At 48.4% G+C, this 13,429-nt stretch overlaps 1 protein-coding gene across 4 annotated transcripts in view; it reads left to right on the top strand.

Annotated features, from left to right (window-relative positions):
• The window catches only part of RPAP2 (RNA polymerase II associated protein 2), a 244,484-nt gene that overhangs the window by 39,831 nt on the left and 191,224 nt on the right, over positions 1-13,429 (top strand). For all 4 annotated transcript variants that reach the window (XM_063939890.1, XM_063939888.1, XM_063939889.1 and 1 more), the window contains exon 7: positions 12,967-13,002. In XM_063939890.1, coding sequence (XP_063795960.1) covers positions 12,967-13,002 — 36 coding nt within the window. The remainder of the gene's footprint in view (positions 1-12,966; positions 13,003-13,429) is intronic.

The raw sequence follows: 13,429 nt of genomic DNA, 5'->3' as shown, positions 1-13,429 counted from the left end.
TGTCGACTCCTTACACAAAAAATTTGACGACATGCCAAATGCGGGACAGCCGGCTTCTCAGCTCGTGCCTGTCCAGGCGTCTCAAAGGCCATCGGGGGCTCTAAAACGCCCGCTACCTCAGATGGCAGACACGGATGTCGACACGGATACTGACACCAGTGTCGACGACGATGAGTCTAGTCTAATGTCCACTAAGGCCATTCGTTGCATGATTGAAGCAATGAAAGAGGTGTTACAAATTTCTGATATAAACCCAGGTACCACTAAAAAGGGTATTATGTTTGGGGAGAAAAAACTACCCGTAGTTTTTCCCCCATCAGAAGAATTAAATGAAGTGTGTGAAGAAGCGTGGGCTTTCCCTGATAAAAGATTGGTAATCTCTAAGAAGTTACTAATGGCGTTCCCTTTCCCGCCAGAGGATAGGTCACGTTGGGAGACACCACCTAGGGTGGATAAAGCGCTCACACGTTTGTCTAAAAAGGTGGCACTACCGTCTCCGGATACGGCCGCCCTCAAGGAACCTGCTGATAGAAAGCAGGAGGCGATCCTGAAGTCTGTATATACACACTCAGGCATTATACTTAGACCAGCTATTGCGTCAGCATGGATGTGCAGTGCTGCCGCTGCGTGGTCAGATTCCCTGTCAGAAAATATTGACACCCTAGACAGGGACACTATTCTGCTAACCATAGAGCATATAAAAGACTCAGTCATATACATGAGAAATGCACAGAGGGAGATCTGCCGGCTGGCATCTAAAATAAGTGCATTGTCCATTTCTGCTAGGAGAGGCTTATGGACTCGGCAGTGGACAGGGGATGCAGATTCTAAAAGGCACATGGAAGTTTTGCCTTATAAGGGTGAGGAGTTATTCGGGGATGGTCTCTCAGACCTAGTTTCCACAGCAACTGCTGGGAAGTCAGCATTTTTACCCCATGTTCCCTCACAGCCTAAAAAGGCGCCGTTTTATCAGGTACAGTCCTTTCGGACTCAGAAAAACAGGCGTGGAAAAGGCGGGTCCTTTCTGTCCAGAGGCAGAGGTAGGGGAAAAAGGCTGCAACAAACAGCAGGTTCCCAGGAGCAAAAGTCCTCCCCCGCTTCTTCCAAGTCCGCCGCATGACGGTGGGGCTCCACAGGCGGAGCCAGGTACGGTGGGGGGCCGCCTCAAAAATTTCAGCGATCAGTGGGCTAGCTCACAGGTGGATCCCTGGATCCTGCAAATAGTATCTCAAGGGTACAAACTGGAATTCGAGGCGTCTCCACCCCACCGGTTCCTAAAATCTGCCTTGCCGACAACTCCCTCAGGCAGGGAGGCTGTGCTAGAGGCAATTCACAAGCTGTATTCCCAGCAGGTGATAGTCAAGGTGCCCCTACTTCAACAAGGACGGGGTTACTATTCCACACTGTTTGTGGTACCGAAACCGGACGGTTCGGTGAGACCCATTTTAAATTTGAAATCCTTGAACACATACATAAAAAGATTCAAGTTCAAGATGGAATCGCTCAGGGCGGTTATTGCAAGCCTGGACGAGGGGGATTACATGGTATCCCTGGACATCAAGGATGCTTACCTGCATGTCCCCATTTACTATCCTCACCAGGAGTACCTCAGATTTGTGGTACAGGATTGCCATTACCAATTCCAGACGCTGCCGTTTGGACTCTCCACGGCACCGAGGGTGTTTACCAAAGTAATGGCGGAAATGATGATACTCCTTCGAAGAAAGGGAGTTTTAATTATCCCGTACTTGGACGATCTCCTAATAAAGGCAAGGTCCAAGGAGCAGTTGTTGGTGGGAGTAGCACTATCTCAGGAGGTGCTACACCAGCACGGTTGGATTCTGAATATTCCAAAATCACAGCTGGTTCCGACGACACGTCTACTGTTCCTGGGTATGATTCTGGATACAGTCCAGAAAAAAGTGTTTCTCCCGGAGGAGAAAGCCAAGGAGCTGTCATCTCTAGTCAGAGACCTCCTGAAACCGAAACAGGTATCGGTGCATCACTGCACGCGGGTCCTGGGAAAGATGGTGGCTTCTTACGAAGCAATTCCTTTCGGCAGGTTCCATGCCAGAATCTTTCAGTGGGACCTGTTGGACCAATGGTCCGGATCGCATCTTCAGATGCATCGCCTAATAACCCTGTCTCCAAGAACCAGGGTGTCTCTGCTGTGGTGGCTGCAGAGTGCTCATCTTCTAGAGGGCCGCAGATTCGGCATACAGGACTGGGTCCTGGTGACCACGGATGCCAGCCTTCGAGGCTGGGGGGCAGTCACACAGGGAAGAAACTTCCAAGGACTATGGTCGAGTCAGGAAACTTCCCTACACATAAATATTCTGGAACCAAGGGCCATTTACAATGCCCTAAGTCAGGCAAAATCCCTGCTTCTACACCAGCCGGTACTGATCCAGACAGACAACATCACGGCAGTCGCCCATGTAAATCGACAGGGCGGCACAAGAAGCAGGATGGCAATGGCAGAAGCCACAAGGATTCTCCGATGGGCGGAAAATCACGTACTAGCACTGTCAGCAGTGTTCATTCCGGGAGTGGACAACTGGGAAGCAGACTTTCTCAGCAGGCACGACCTCCACCCGGGAGAGTGGGGACTTCATCCAGAAGTCTTCACGCTGATTGTAAATCGATGGGAACGACCAAAGGTGGACATGATGGCGTCCCGCCTAAACAAAAAACTAGAGAGATATTGCGCCAGGTCAAGGGACCCTCAGGCGATAGCTGTGGACGCTCTAGTGACACCGTGGGTGTACCAGTCAGTTTATGTGTTCCCTCCTCTACCTCTCATACCAAGGGTACTGAGAATAATAAGAAAACGAGGAGTAAGAACAATACTCGTGGTTCCGGATTGGCCAAGACGAGCGTGGTACCCGGAACTTCAAGAGATGATCTCAGAGGACCCATGGCCTCTGCCGCTCAGACAGGACCTGCTGCAGCAGGGGCCCTGTCTGTTCCAAGACTTGCCGCGGCTGCGTTTGACGGCATGGCGGTTGAACGCCGGATCCTGAAGGAAAAGGGCATTCCGGAGGAAGTCATTCCTACGCTGATTAAAGCCAGGAAAGATGTAACTGTAAAGCATTATCACCGCATATGGCGGAAATATGTTGCTTGGTGTGAGGCCAAAAAGGCCCCAACAGAGGAATTTCAACTAGGTCGATTTCTGCATTTCCTACAAGCAGGAGTGACTATGGGCCTGAAATTAGGCTCCATTAAGGTACAGATCTCGGCTCTGTCGATTTTCTTCCAGAAAGAACTAGCTTCACTACCTGAAGTTCAGACGTTTGTGAAAGGAGTGCTGCATATTCAACCCCCGTTTGTGCCTCCAGTGGCACCTTGGGATCTCAACGTGGTGTTGAGTTTCTTAAAATCACATTGGTTTGGGGGGGCGTGGCCTAGCGGGACATGGAGTAGCAGCTCGGCGTGAGTGCTCTCCACTCCAACACATCCGCTTAAACATCCTGCGTGGACCCCCCGAGCCCAAATTACATTGGCAGGCAGGGGAAGGTCCCGGGCAGCTGTGAGGACAGCGGGAGCCGCCGGACGAGCGTGGACGGTGAGGACACAGCGCGCCGAAGTATCTCTCCTCGGGCCTCCCTCCTCACCCAAAATGGCGCCGTGACTTCCGGCCCCGGCTATCTGGCGCGGTCCCTGCAACACGCGCTGTGCGGGAGCCGCTCACCCAGGGGACAGACGCAAGACCCTGCCGGAGCCTGCATCTCTCCTTCCAGCTGCTGTGTGCTGGGCTGCCCGCGGCCCCCCTCTCTCCTGGGGGAAGAAGGCACTGGACTGCTGGACCCAGTGCGACGCCCTTCTTGCTCTCTACAGTGCTGCTGCACAACGAGGTACCCATAACCCCCCCTCATATCTCCTGTGCTGCCTGTGTGCTAGTTAGCCTTGGGCTGGGAAGCCCATATGTTATAGGGGTCGGGTCTCCTCCTCAGTGGTCTCCCCAGTATGCTTATTTGGAAAGGCACTGAACTGAAGCATATGGCCGATTGAAGAGCTGTGGCTGTGTCCTGTTATCTCCAGTGTGTGCATACTTCACTGTTACCCTGAACCACACAATCTCTGGGTTGCTGTTTGATATTCTCTGAACTGCTGATCCTGCATTACTTTAAGATATCTACAAAATGGTGAAGAATCATCATAAATCAGCTGCGGCCCGGCTCTCACAATACTCTCATACACCCAGGGGGCGCACGGCGGCGGCGGACGGGGGTGGAGGCGCCCCGTCGCCGGGATCCCCCAACCACTCGACATCCTCCGGTGATGCATCGGATGATGCACTGCAGAAAGTGTTGGAGGCCCTGGCGGCCAGCGAAACCCGTCTCTCTGACAAGATAGGCCAAGTACAAGCTGACCTAACCATGATTCACCATGATATCCAAAAGATTAGAGAACGGGTCGGGGAGGTCGAGACACGAACATCCACGCTGGAAGATAAACTCCCCCCGCTTAGCTCCCGTGTCACCGTCATGGATGGTCAGCTGTCTGATATAAAGGGCAAGATGTTAGACATGGAAGGCAGACTGAGAAGGAATAACATCCGTTTTGTGGGGCTCCCGGAAAAAGAGGAGGGCAGCTCCCCTGAACAGTTCGTAGAATCTTGGCTGAAAAATTCTCTTGGAGCTGACTCCTTCACGCCATTCTTCACGGTGGAACGAGCCCACAGAATCCCTTTCAGGCCGCTGCCGCCGGGTGCGCCGCCGCGCACACTCATAGCGAAATTCCTCCACTATCGAGATCGGGATGCAGTTCTATCCTTGGCACGTACCAAAGGGCCCCTGTTGTGGAATGGCTCCAAAATCTGTGTTTCCGGATTTTGCGCTGGAGGTGCAAAAGGAGCGTGCACAATTTGTTCCGATTAAAAGACGCCTCAGGGAACTTAATTTACAGTATGCGATGCTGTTCCCCTCCAGGCTGAGGGTGGTGGCAGACGGAGAATCAAAATTTTTTGCTACGCCTCGGGACGCTGCCATGTGGTTGGATCAATGGGCCCCGGCGAGACGGGCGCTTGCTCCTGATTCTTAATGTGTGATACAAATTCCTAAGTCTAGGCTGGTAATTCCTACTGTTATCTATACCACAGTATGACATTTGGTTAACTCTGCACTGCACATGCAAAAGTTTACTTTCTGAGTTTGTTGATACCTCTGCTCAGGGCTCGGGGTGGGATCACCTAACCCCTTTTTTTTTTAAGTTAAGGGAGGGGGACCTACGCCTTTTGTCTTAGGGTCATTTTATTCATTGCCCTCTTATGGTAGGCTAGTTCTTGGAGGGCTTCATTATTTGTTTTTCTCTTTGTTGAAGGGGAACAGGTTAATGGGGGAAGGTATGCCTCAGTTCGGGAGGGTATACAGGGTGGGGGGGCAGGATGGGAGGGAACGTAGTTTTTTGTTTGTTTTCTTTTTTTCTTGTATTGTACATGTTGCAGACGCTACGGATTCATTGATTTTTATTATTGCATCTAGTTCTGAAGCAGAGGGCCTGGCGGGGATACGCGGGACCGACCATATTTTTTGCTTTGTCCTGACCTATGGCCTCTAATCAACTCAAATTACTGTCCTGGAATGTCCGGGGGCTAAATGATAAGATTAAACGTTCACTAGTGCTTCGACACGTAAAACAATATGCTGCAGATATCATTTGTCTCATGGAGACCCACTTAGTGGGGGCAAAGGTCCTAGCTTTAAAGAAACCGTGGGTGGGATGGGCTTACCACTCAACCCACACGACACATTCAAGGGGTGTGTCAATTCTAGTTCGAAGGTCGGTCCCGTTTGTCCTTGATCAGGTCCAGCTGGACCAATGGGGCAGATATGTCTTTATAAAATGCCAAGTCTATGCTATGTCTGTACTTATCCTGGCTGTTTATATACCGCCCCCTTACTCTCCGGCGGTTCTCACAGGGGCAGCTGAGTTTATCGCGATGTACCCAAATGTAGCAATAGTCTGTCTTGGAGATTTTAATAATGTCCTCGACCATGCTCTAGATCGAACTAGAAGGTCCCCTGATGCTCCAGTGATACGGAGGAGGGATTTTGCGTTACTGGTGGACAGTCTGGGCCTGGTCGACGCGTGGAGGACTCGTCATCCTTGTACACGACAGTATACATGTTTCTCTCCTACCTACTCATCCTTTTCTAGGATAGATCTGGCCCTCACCTCTAGGGGCCTGCTGCCACGGGTGATTGATGTTAAATATGCTACTAGGGGCATATCAGACCATTCCCCGGTAATCCTTAGCCTAGATATGGGAGATGTTAGGGGGGCACGGTTTTGGAGGTTTAATCCCTTCTGGCTGACCCAAATGGGCACCGGTGCGGAGTTGGAGGAGATATGGGAGGTCTTTTTGCGAGAAAATCAAGGTTCGGTGTCTGACACAATACTATGGGATGCCTTTAAGGCACATGTCCGTGGCACCCTGATCAAGAGAGTGGCAGCTCTAAAATCTGGCTATGCCCGGGATGAGCGTAACCTTGAAGCAGAGTGTAGGAAGCTGGAGCTGCAGTATATGACTGATAGTCTGGATACTACGAGGGAGAGGTGGTTGCTTGCGCAGGCTGGGTGGCGTGAATGTTTGGCTGAGAAGGCTAAATACCGCCTACTCTATGCTCAACACACGTACTACGCAACGGGCGATAGGCCTGGTAGCTTCATGGCAGTGTTGGCGGGTGCGGATAGAACATCTAACACGGTGCCTGTAATTTGTACCAATGACAATTCTACTCATTCTAACACGCCTGATATTGTGGGGGACTTCGTAGACTACTATAGACGACTGTACAGCTCTAGGCTTACCCACTCCGAGACCGAAATAGAGGCGTATCTGGCTGATATTTCATTACCCAGGCTGTCCCAAGACGCTACAGCTTTTCTGGACTCCCCCTTGACACTGACTGAGGTGGAATCAGCGATTAACTCATTTCCTGGAGGAAAGACCCCGGGCCTTGACGGTGTCCCTCTGGAACTCTATAAAAAGCACTTACCCTTCTATGGCCCTAAACTCCTTACTTTATATAATACTCTGTTTGAACAGGGTCGGCTGCCTGACTCTATGACAGAGGCCCTAATTATAGTCCTCCTCAAGCCAGATAAGGACCCAACACGGGTCGAATCCTACCGCCCGATCTCCTTGCTAACGACTGACGTTAAGATTTTAGCTAAAATTCTAGCAACAAGGCTCAGTGAGGTGATTCTACAATTAATACATGAGGATCAATCAGGGTTCATGCCGGGCCGGTCCACTTTACCTAATCTACGTAGACTTTACACGCATCTCCAAGCCCCTCACGAGGGGTCCTGCTCCTCGGCTATAGTCTCCCTGGATGCAGCTAAGGCATTTGATTCTGTGGAGTGGGGCTTCTTGTGGGGGACGCTGGACAGATTTGGGTTCGGACCTATTTTTAAAAAGTGGGTCCAGTTGCTTTATTCTGCACCCCAGGCTAGGGTATCGGTTAACGGCCACATATCCTCCTCCTTCTCATTGCAAAGAGGAACGAGGCAGGGCTGCCCTCTGTCCCCGATCTTATTTGCTCTAGCAATAGAGCCTCTGGCCGGCATTGTTAGATCTTCCCCGCGGGTGGCGGGCCTCCGGTTGGGTGACGGGACAGACAAAATTGCTCTTTATGCAGACGACATATTGTTGTTTGTACCTGATTATTCCGCTAATATGCCTCATATTCTGGAAATTATTGTCACTTTTGGGGGATTCTCTGGTTTGTCCATTAATTGGGACAAGTCCTGTGTCCTTCCACTAAGAGGCCCCTGTCCTGTCTGCCCCCCCGGGGGCCTGCCGCTTCGCTGGGTGGATTCTTTCAAATACCTGGGTGTATGGGTTACTAACCAGTCCACACAATTTATTGAACTGAATATACACCCACAAATAGAATATCTACGGTCTCGTGTCAGGGTGTGGAGCAAACTGCCACTTACAGTTACGGGTAGGATAAATCTAATTAAAATGGTTGTATTACCTAAAATGCTATATGTCCTCCAACACTCCCCCGTCTACCTCCCCCAGAAACTATTTGGTATCATAGATGGTATCCTGTCCTCACTGGTGTGGTCCAACCGTAGAGCTCGGATTGGACTGGATACTTTAACTAGGCCCCGGGACTCGGGAGGTCTGGCGCTCCCGAAACTTAGATTTTATTACTTAGCGGCTCAGCTGTTCCACCTAATTCCTTGGGTATCTGATCAGTCCAGGGACCTATTAATCTCTAACGTCCTACTAGCACTTAACATAAATCTGACACCCCTTCAGCTCCTACTTAGTGATAATATAGCACTCCTAAAGATGCCGTTGATCAAACAAGCGATTCTGGTTTGGAGACGGATACACTCCATGTTAGGTGGAGAGAGATGGGACCCGGACACCCCACTGGTACACAATCGGGCTCTCACACACTTCACGTCCCTACATATGAGGTCGGTGTGGGGACGCTGGGGGGTTTATTCCATTAATCACCTATACTCCTTGGGTACATTCATCTCCTTTGGACAAATGCAAACCGAGTTCAATATACCCGCATCCTACTATTACAGATATATTCAACTCCGCCACGCCTGCATGTCTCAGTTTGGGGCTGCCCCGCCTCTCCTTCAGAAGTCTCCGGCTCACCTGCTCCTGACCGATAACCTAGGAACGGGGTCTATCTCCGCTCTCTACTCCGCTCTGCTCGGTGCCCATCATTCTGGCAGTCTCTTACACCTTAAAGCCAAATGGGAGGTGGATGTGGGGCCGATCTCCCTGGAAATATGGGAGGAAGCCTTGGGGGCTGCGCGCGCAGCTACCACATCGGCCCGTTTTCAACAGATACACCTGTTCATACTACACAGAGTCTACATCACTCCCAGACGTCTTGTCAATATAGGGGGACGGAGCGACTCTAGATGCCCGAAGTGTGCCTCTCCTGACGGTACCTTCTGGCATCTATTATGGACCTGCCCGGTGGTGCAGGACTTTTGGCGGGAGGTGATACAGATTATAGCCGCTACGGGAATCCCCTTAGATGTGTTTACTCCCCTTGTGTGCACCCTCTGGGTCATAGACGAGGAAATACTAGATGCCCATTCCAGAAGATATACTCCTAACCTATGTGCTCTGGCAAAGGTACTGATAGCACGCTCATGGATGGCAGCTGCCGGCCCAGATGTTAATAAATGGATACCACTAGTGAGCGCGGTAGTGTCCCATGAAAAATTTGTTTACATTTCTAGGAAAGCCCCGGTAAAATACTATAAGATATGGGATAGGTGGCTATCGTCACCATGGTGCCAATATACCCATGCCCCTCCCCACCGATAACCTAGGATGGTCTTTGATCAACTTATATAATACCACTGCATGACCTGATGCGATGTACAATTGATGCTTAGTACGTTTATAATGTAGCTGTCTGCAACGTTAGTTATATTTTTATGCTGGTGTGTAGCTCTATACAAAAACTGCTGTACCAATAACGAACACACAGAGCACATGCTTTGATTTCTTATTACTTTTATTTGTATTTTGTTTGTGTTGTTATGCTATGACATGTTTGTCTGTTAAAAATCAAATAAAAACACATTGAATTTAAAAAAAAAAAAAAAATCACATTGGTTTGAGCCACTTAAAACCGTGGATCTAAAATATCTCACGTGGAAAGTGGTCATGTTATTGGCCTTGGCTTCAGCCAGGCGTGTGTCAGAATTGGCGGCTTTGTCATGTAAAAGCCCTTATCTGATTTTCCATATGGATTGGGCGGAATTGAGGACTCGTCCCCAGTTTCTCCCTAAGGTGGTATCAGCTTTTCACTTGAACCAACCTATTGTGGTGCCTGCGGCTACTAGGGACTTGGAGGATTCCAAGTTGCTGGACGTAGTCAGGGCCTTGAAAATGTATGTTTCCAGGACGGCTAGAGTCAGGAAAACTGACTCGCTATTTATCCTGTATGCACCCAACAAGCTGGGTGCTCCTGCTTCTAAGCAGACTATTGCTCGCTGGATTTGTAGCACAATTCAGCTGGCGCATTCTGCGGCTGGACTGCCGCATCCTAAATCAGTAAAAGCCCATTCCACAAGGAAGGTGGGCTCATCTTGGGCGGCTGCCCGAGGGGTCTCGGCTTTACAACTTTGCCGAGCTGCTACTTGGTCAGGGGCAAACACGATTGCAAAATTCTACAAATTTGATACCCTGGCTGAGGAGGACCTTGAGTTCTCTCATTCGGTGCTGCAGAGTCATCCGCACTCTCCCGCCCGTTTGGGAGCTTTGGTATAATCCCCATGGTCCTTTCGGAGTTCCCAGCATCCACTAGGACGTCAGAGAAAATAAGATTTTACTCACCGGTAAATCTATTTCTCGTAGTCCGTAGTGGATGCTGGGCGCCCGTCCCAAGTGCGGATTGTCTGCAATACTTGTACATAGTTATTGTTAACTAAAGGGTTATTGTTGAGCCATCTGTTGAGAGGCTCAGTTGTTTTCATACTGTTAAACTGGGTATAGTATCACGAGTTATACGGTGTGATTGGTGTGGCTGGTAAGAGTCTTACCCGGGATTCAAAATCCTTCCTTATTATGTCAGCTCGTCCGGGCACAGTGTCCTAACTGAGGCTTGGAGGAGGGTCATAGTGGGAGGAGCCAGTGCACACCAGGTGACCTAAAAGCTTTCTTTAGTTGTGCCCAGTCTCCTGCGGAGCCGCTATTCCCCATGGTCCTTTCGGAGTTCCCAGCATCCACTACGGACTACGAAAAAATAGATTTACCGGTGAGTAAAATCTTATTTTTTAATGAGTTTTACATAAATAACAAACAGAGCAAAAAAAAAAAAAATACATAACAAACAGTGCTTGTATCACAGTGTACAATATATGAATAAAGAACGTATTGTTGACAACAAGTAAAACAATTTGTGGTTATTGACCAGGTACGGAGTCAATAATTAAGTCAACGAATAGAGACAGCCGCGCAATATTTAGCAGCATATAACTAGCAACGACCCTTATGTTGTGAGGATGATACTGAGAGGGGAGTGATAAACAAAAAAAGGAAGAGAATCACATCAGATGCCCTCAGAAACAGCCCCATTCCAGTCCACAATTAGTTATAAAATTAGACAGGAAATATTGTATCTATGGCTAGGTGGGAGGTGTTCCATCTATCCCATTTATTAAAATATTGAGATAGGGTACTTCTAGATCTATATGTAAACCTTTCATGACCGGAGACCACATTAACCAAAGCACACCAGCTATAGAAGTTAGGAGTGGATGCAGCAAACCAGTTTCTCGCAATAATAACCTTCGCTAAAGTAGTTAAACACAACATATTTATATATTTCTGGACAATAGGATTCCTCTAGATCCAGAGCAAACATGCATAGTGTAGGAGAAAGAATGGGCACCTCACCTTTTTAACAAGCACTCCAACACGGACACAGACCTTTTCCTGATGCACTCTGCAAATCTGCTCCTGTAAATTATTCAAGGTGCAGAGGGCTAGGGCTAAATAGTTGATTCACTGCAGATTGTGTCTGTAATGAGACATCTCTGCATCCCATGTCTAAAGGCCCGTACACACTGGTCGATGTATCGGCCGTTCTCTTGAACGGTCGATACATCGCTGGACCGTCGGCCAGTGTGTACGGGCGATACGTCTGTGAACTCCGTCGTTCACAGACGTATCGCGTCGGCCGTGCAGCACAGCCGACAGCCAATATATCTAACGATATATTGGCGCGTCGCTGTGTGTGTACGGGGCGGTCGTCCGACCGCCCGTACACATGCTGCGGCGGCCGGCGCCCGCCCGCTTAGTTCATGACGTCAGTCCCCCGACGGATCGGGCTATGTGTATGCACAGCACACTGTCCGATCCATACATAGATATATCTGCAGATCAATTGATCTGCAGATATATCTAATAGTGTGTACCCACCTTTAGTCTAGGTACTCACTTGACTATATTTCATTCGTACTAGCTTACCAAATCGTTGGGTTGGTCGTCCATAGAGTGGCCGGCCTATCCCTTGTTCAAGTGTGTGCCCAGCCTGGTTCCGGTATGAATGGTCGACCACTATTGGTCGACATTGACATGGTCGACATTGACTAATGATCGACACATGAAAGGTCAACACATGAAAAGGTCGACATGAGGTTTTTTTTTACTTTTCCCCATCACTTTTCTGAGTAAAGTGACGGGGAACCCCAATTAGTGCACCGCGTTCGCTCGCCATGCTCCGGGCAAGGTTACCAATCATAGTCCACGTGGATCGTAAAGTATGAAAAAGTTTTTAAAAAAAATGTGAAAAATTCATGTCGCCCATTTTCATATGTCGACCATTAGTCCATGTCGACCAACAGTGGTCAACCTAATGAGTGTCGACCTTAACGCTGTCGACCATCTGACCGAATACCGCCCAGCCTAGCACTGACAACTCCATTAGAACTCCATTTCCCCATTGTTTATCACGCAATGGTCACCAGTCCACCCATGAAATTCCAAATATTATTGTTGTACAAGTGCATCCAGTTGTGCGGTCAAGTGATCCTAACAGCTGCACCACTGGAAGTTCTGAAACTGGGAAAGTAATAGAGAGTGAAGAGTTAGGGCTTGTACACACATGCATTAAGAACAATGCTTGTTACATTGTCATTTCTGTTATTTGTCCTCACTAACCCAGTATGGAAGCACATTCAGTAATGCATCTCTAAGCTTCCCTGCAGCAGCTTCTAAAGAACAGAATTGGTAGCTTGACCTTGAATTTGCCATGAAGCAAAGCGAGTGTGCACAAGTTAAGTTTCTTATATTCCATTTCAGACTTCCATCATTGGGATGCCTGAAACAGGCTTTGCAAATACATAAGGTGCTTTATAATAACAGCTGTGTTACAAGGTATAACGCTGTGTATTTCATATTATCACACATCTGCCGTCAGTTTCTTCTGCAGACATTTATTTTTGCTTTCCTTTCAGTCCTCCGGTCATTACGCTGTTAAAGGAGGGGAAACGGTATGTTTATTTACTTGTTATCTATAGCAAAGCTTAAATCACTGAAAGTAATGTAAACATTGTTCTATTTTGTGTTCATAAAGCTAGCACCGAAATGTGCGGTGTGAAACAGAAACTACTGTAAATTACATGTTAAACTAGTGTCGTAACTTTATAAAATGTGCAGTAAATTTTTAGGCTGCATCAATAAACATTTTTTGTAATGGCTAAAATAGAATGTTCTAATTTACTTCATTAGAACAATATTATAATGCCATAATGTATATTCACAAAACGCAACCATCTACGTTTTTACCAATCATGGTCCGACTGTGAAATGGATGCTTTTTTGCGGAAAAAAACAAAATAAACCTATGTCGAACTTTTTTGTGTCAACCATTTTCATGTCGCCCTTTTTGCTGTTGACCTTTTGCATGTCAACCATATG

Source organism: Pseudophryne corroboree, chromosome 9, assembly GCF_028390025.1.
Source record: "Pseudophryne corroboree isolate aPseCor3 chromosome 9, aPseCor3.hap2, whole genome shotgun sequence".
Classification (NCBI taxonomy): domain Eukaryota; kingdom Metazoa; phylum Chordata; class Amphibia; order Anura; family Myobatrachidae; genus Pseudophryne; species Pseudophryne corroboree.
The sequence above is the reverse complement of the archived record's forward strand: the minus strand, read 5'-3'. Positions and strand labels throughout refer to the sequence as shown.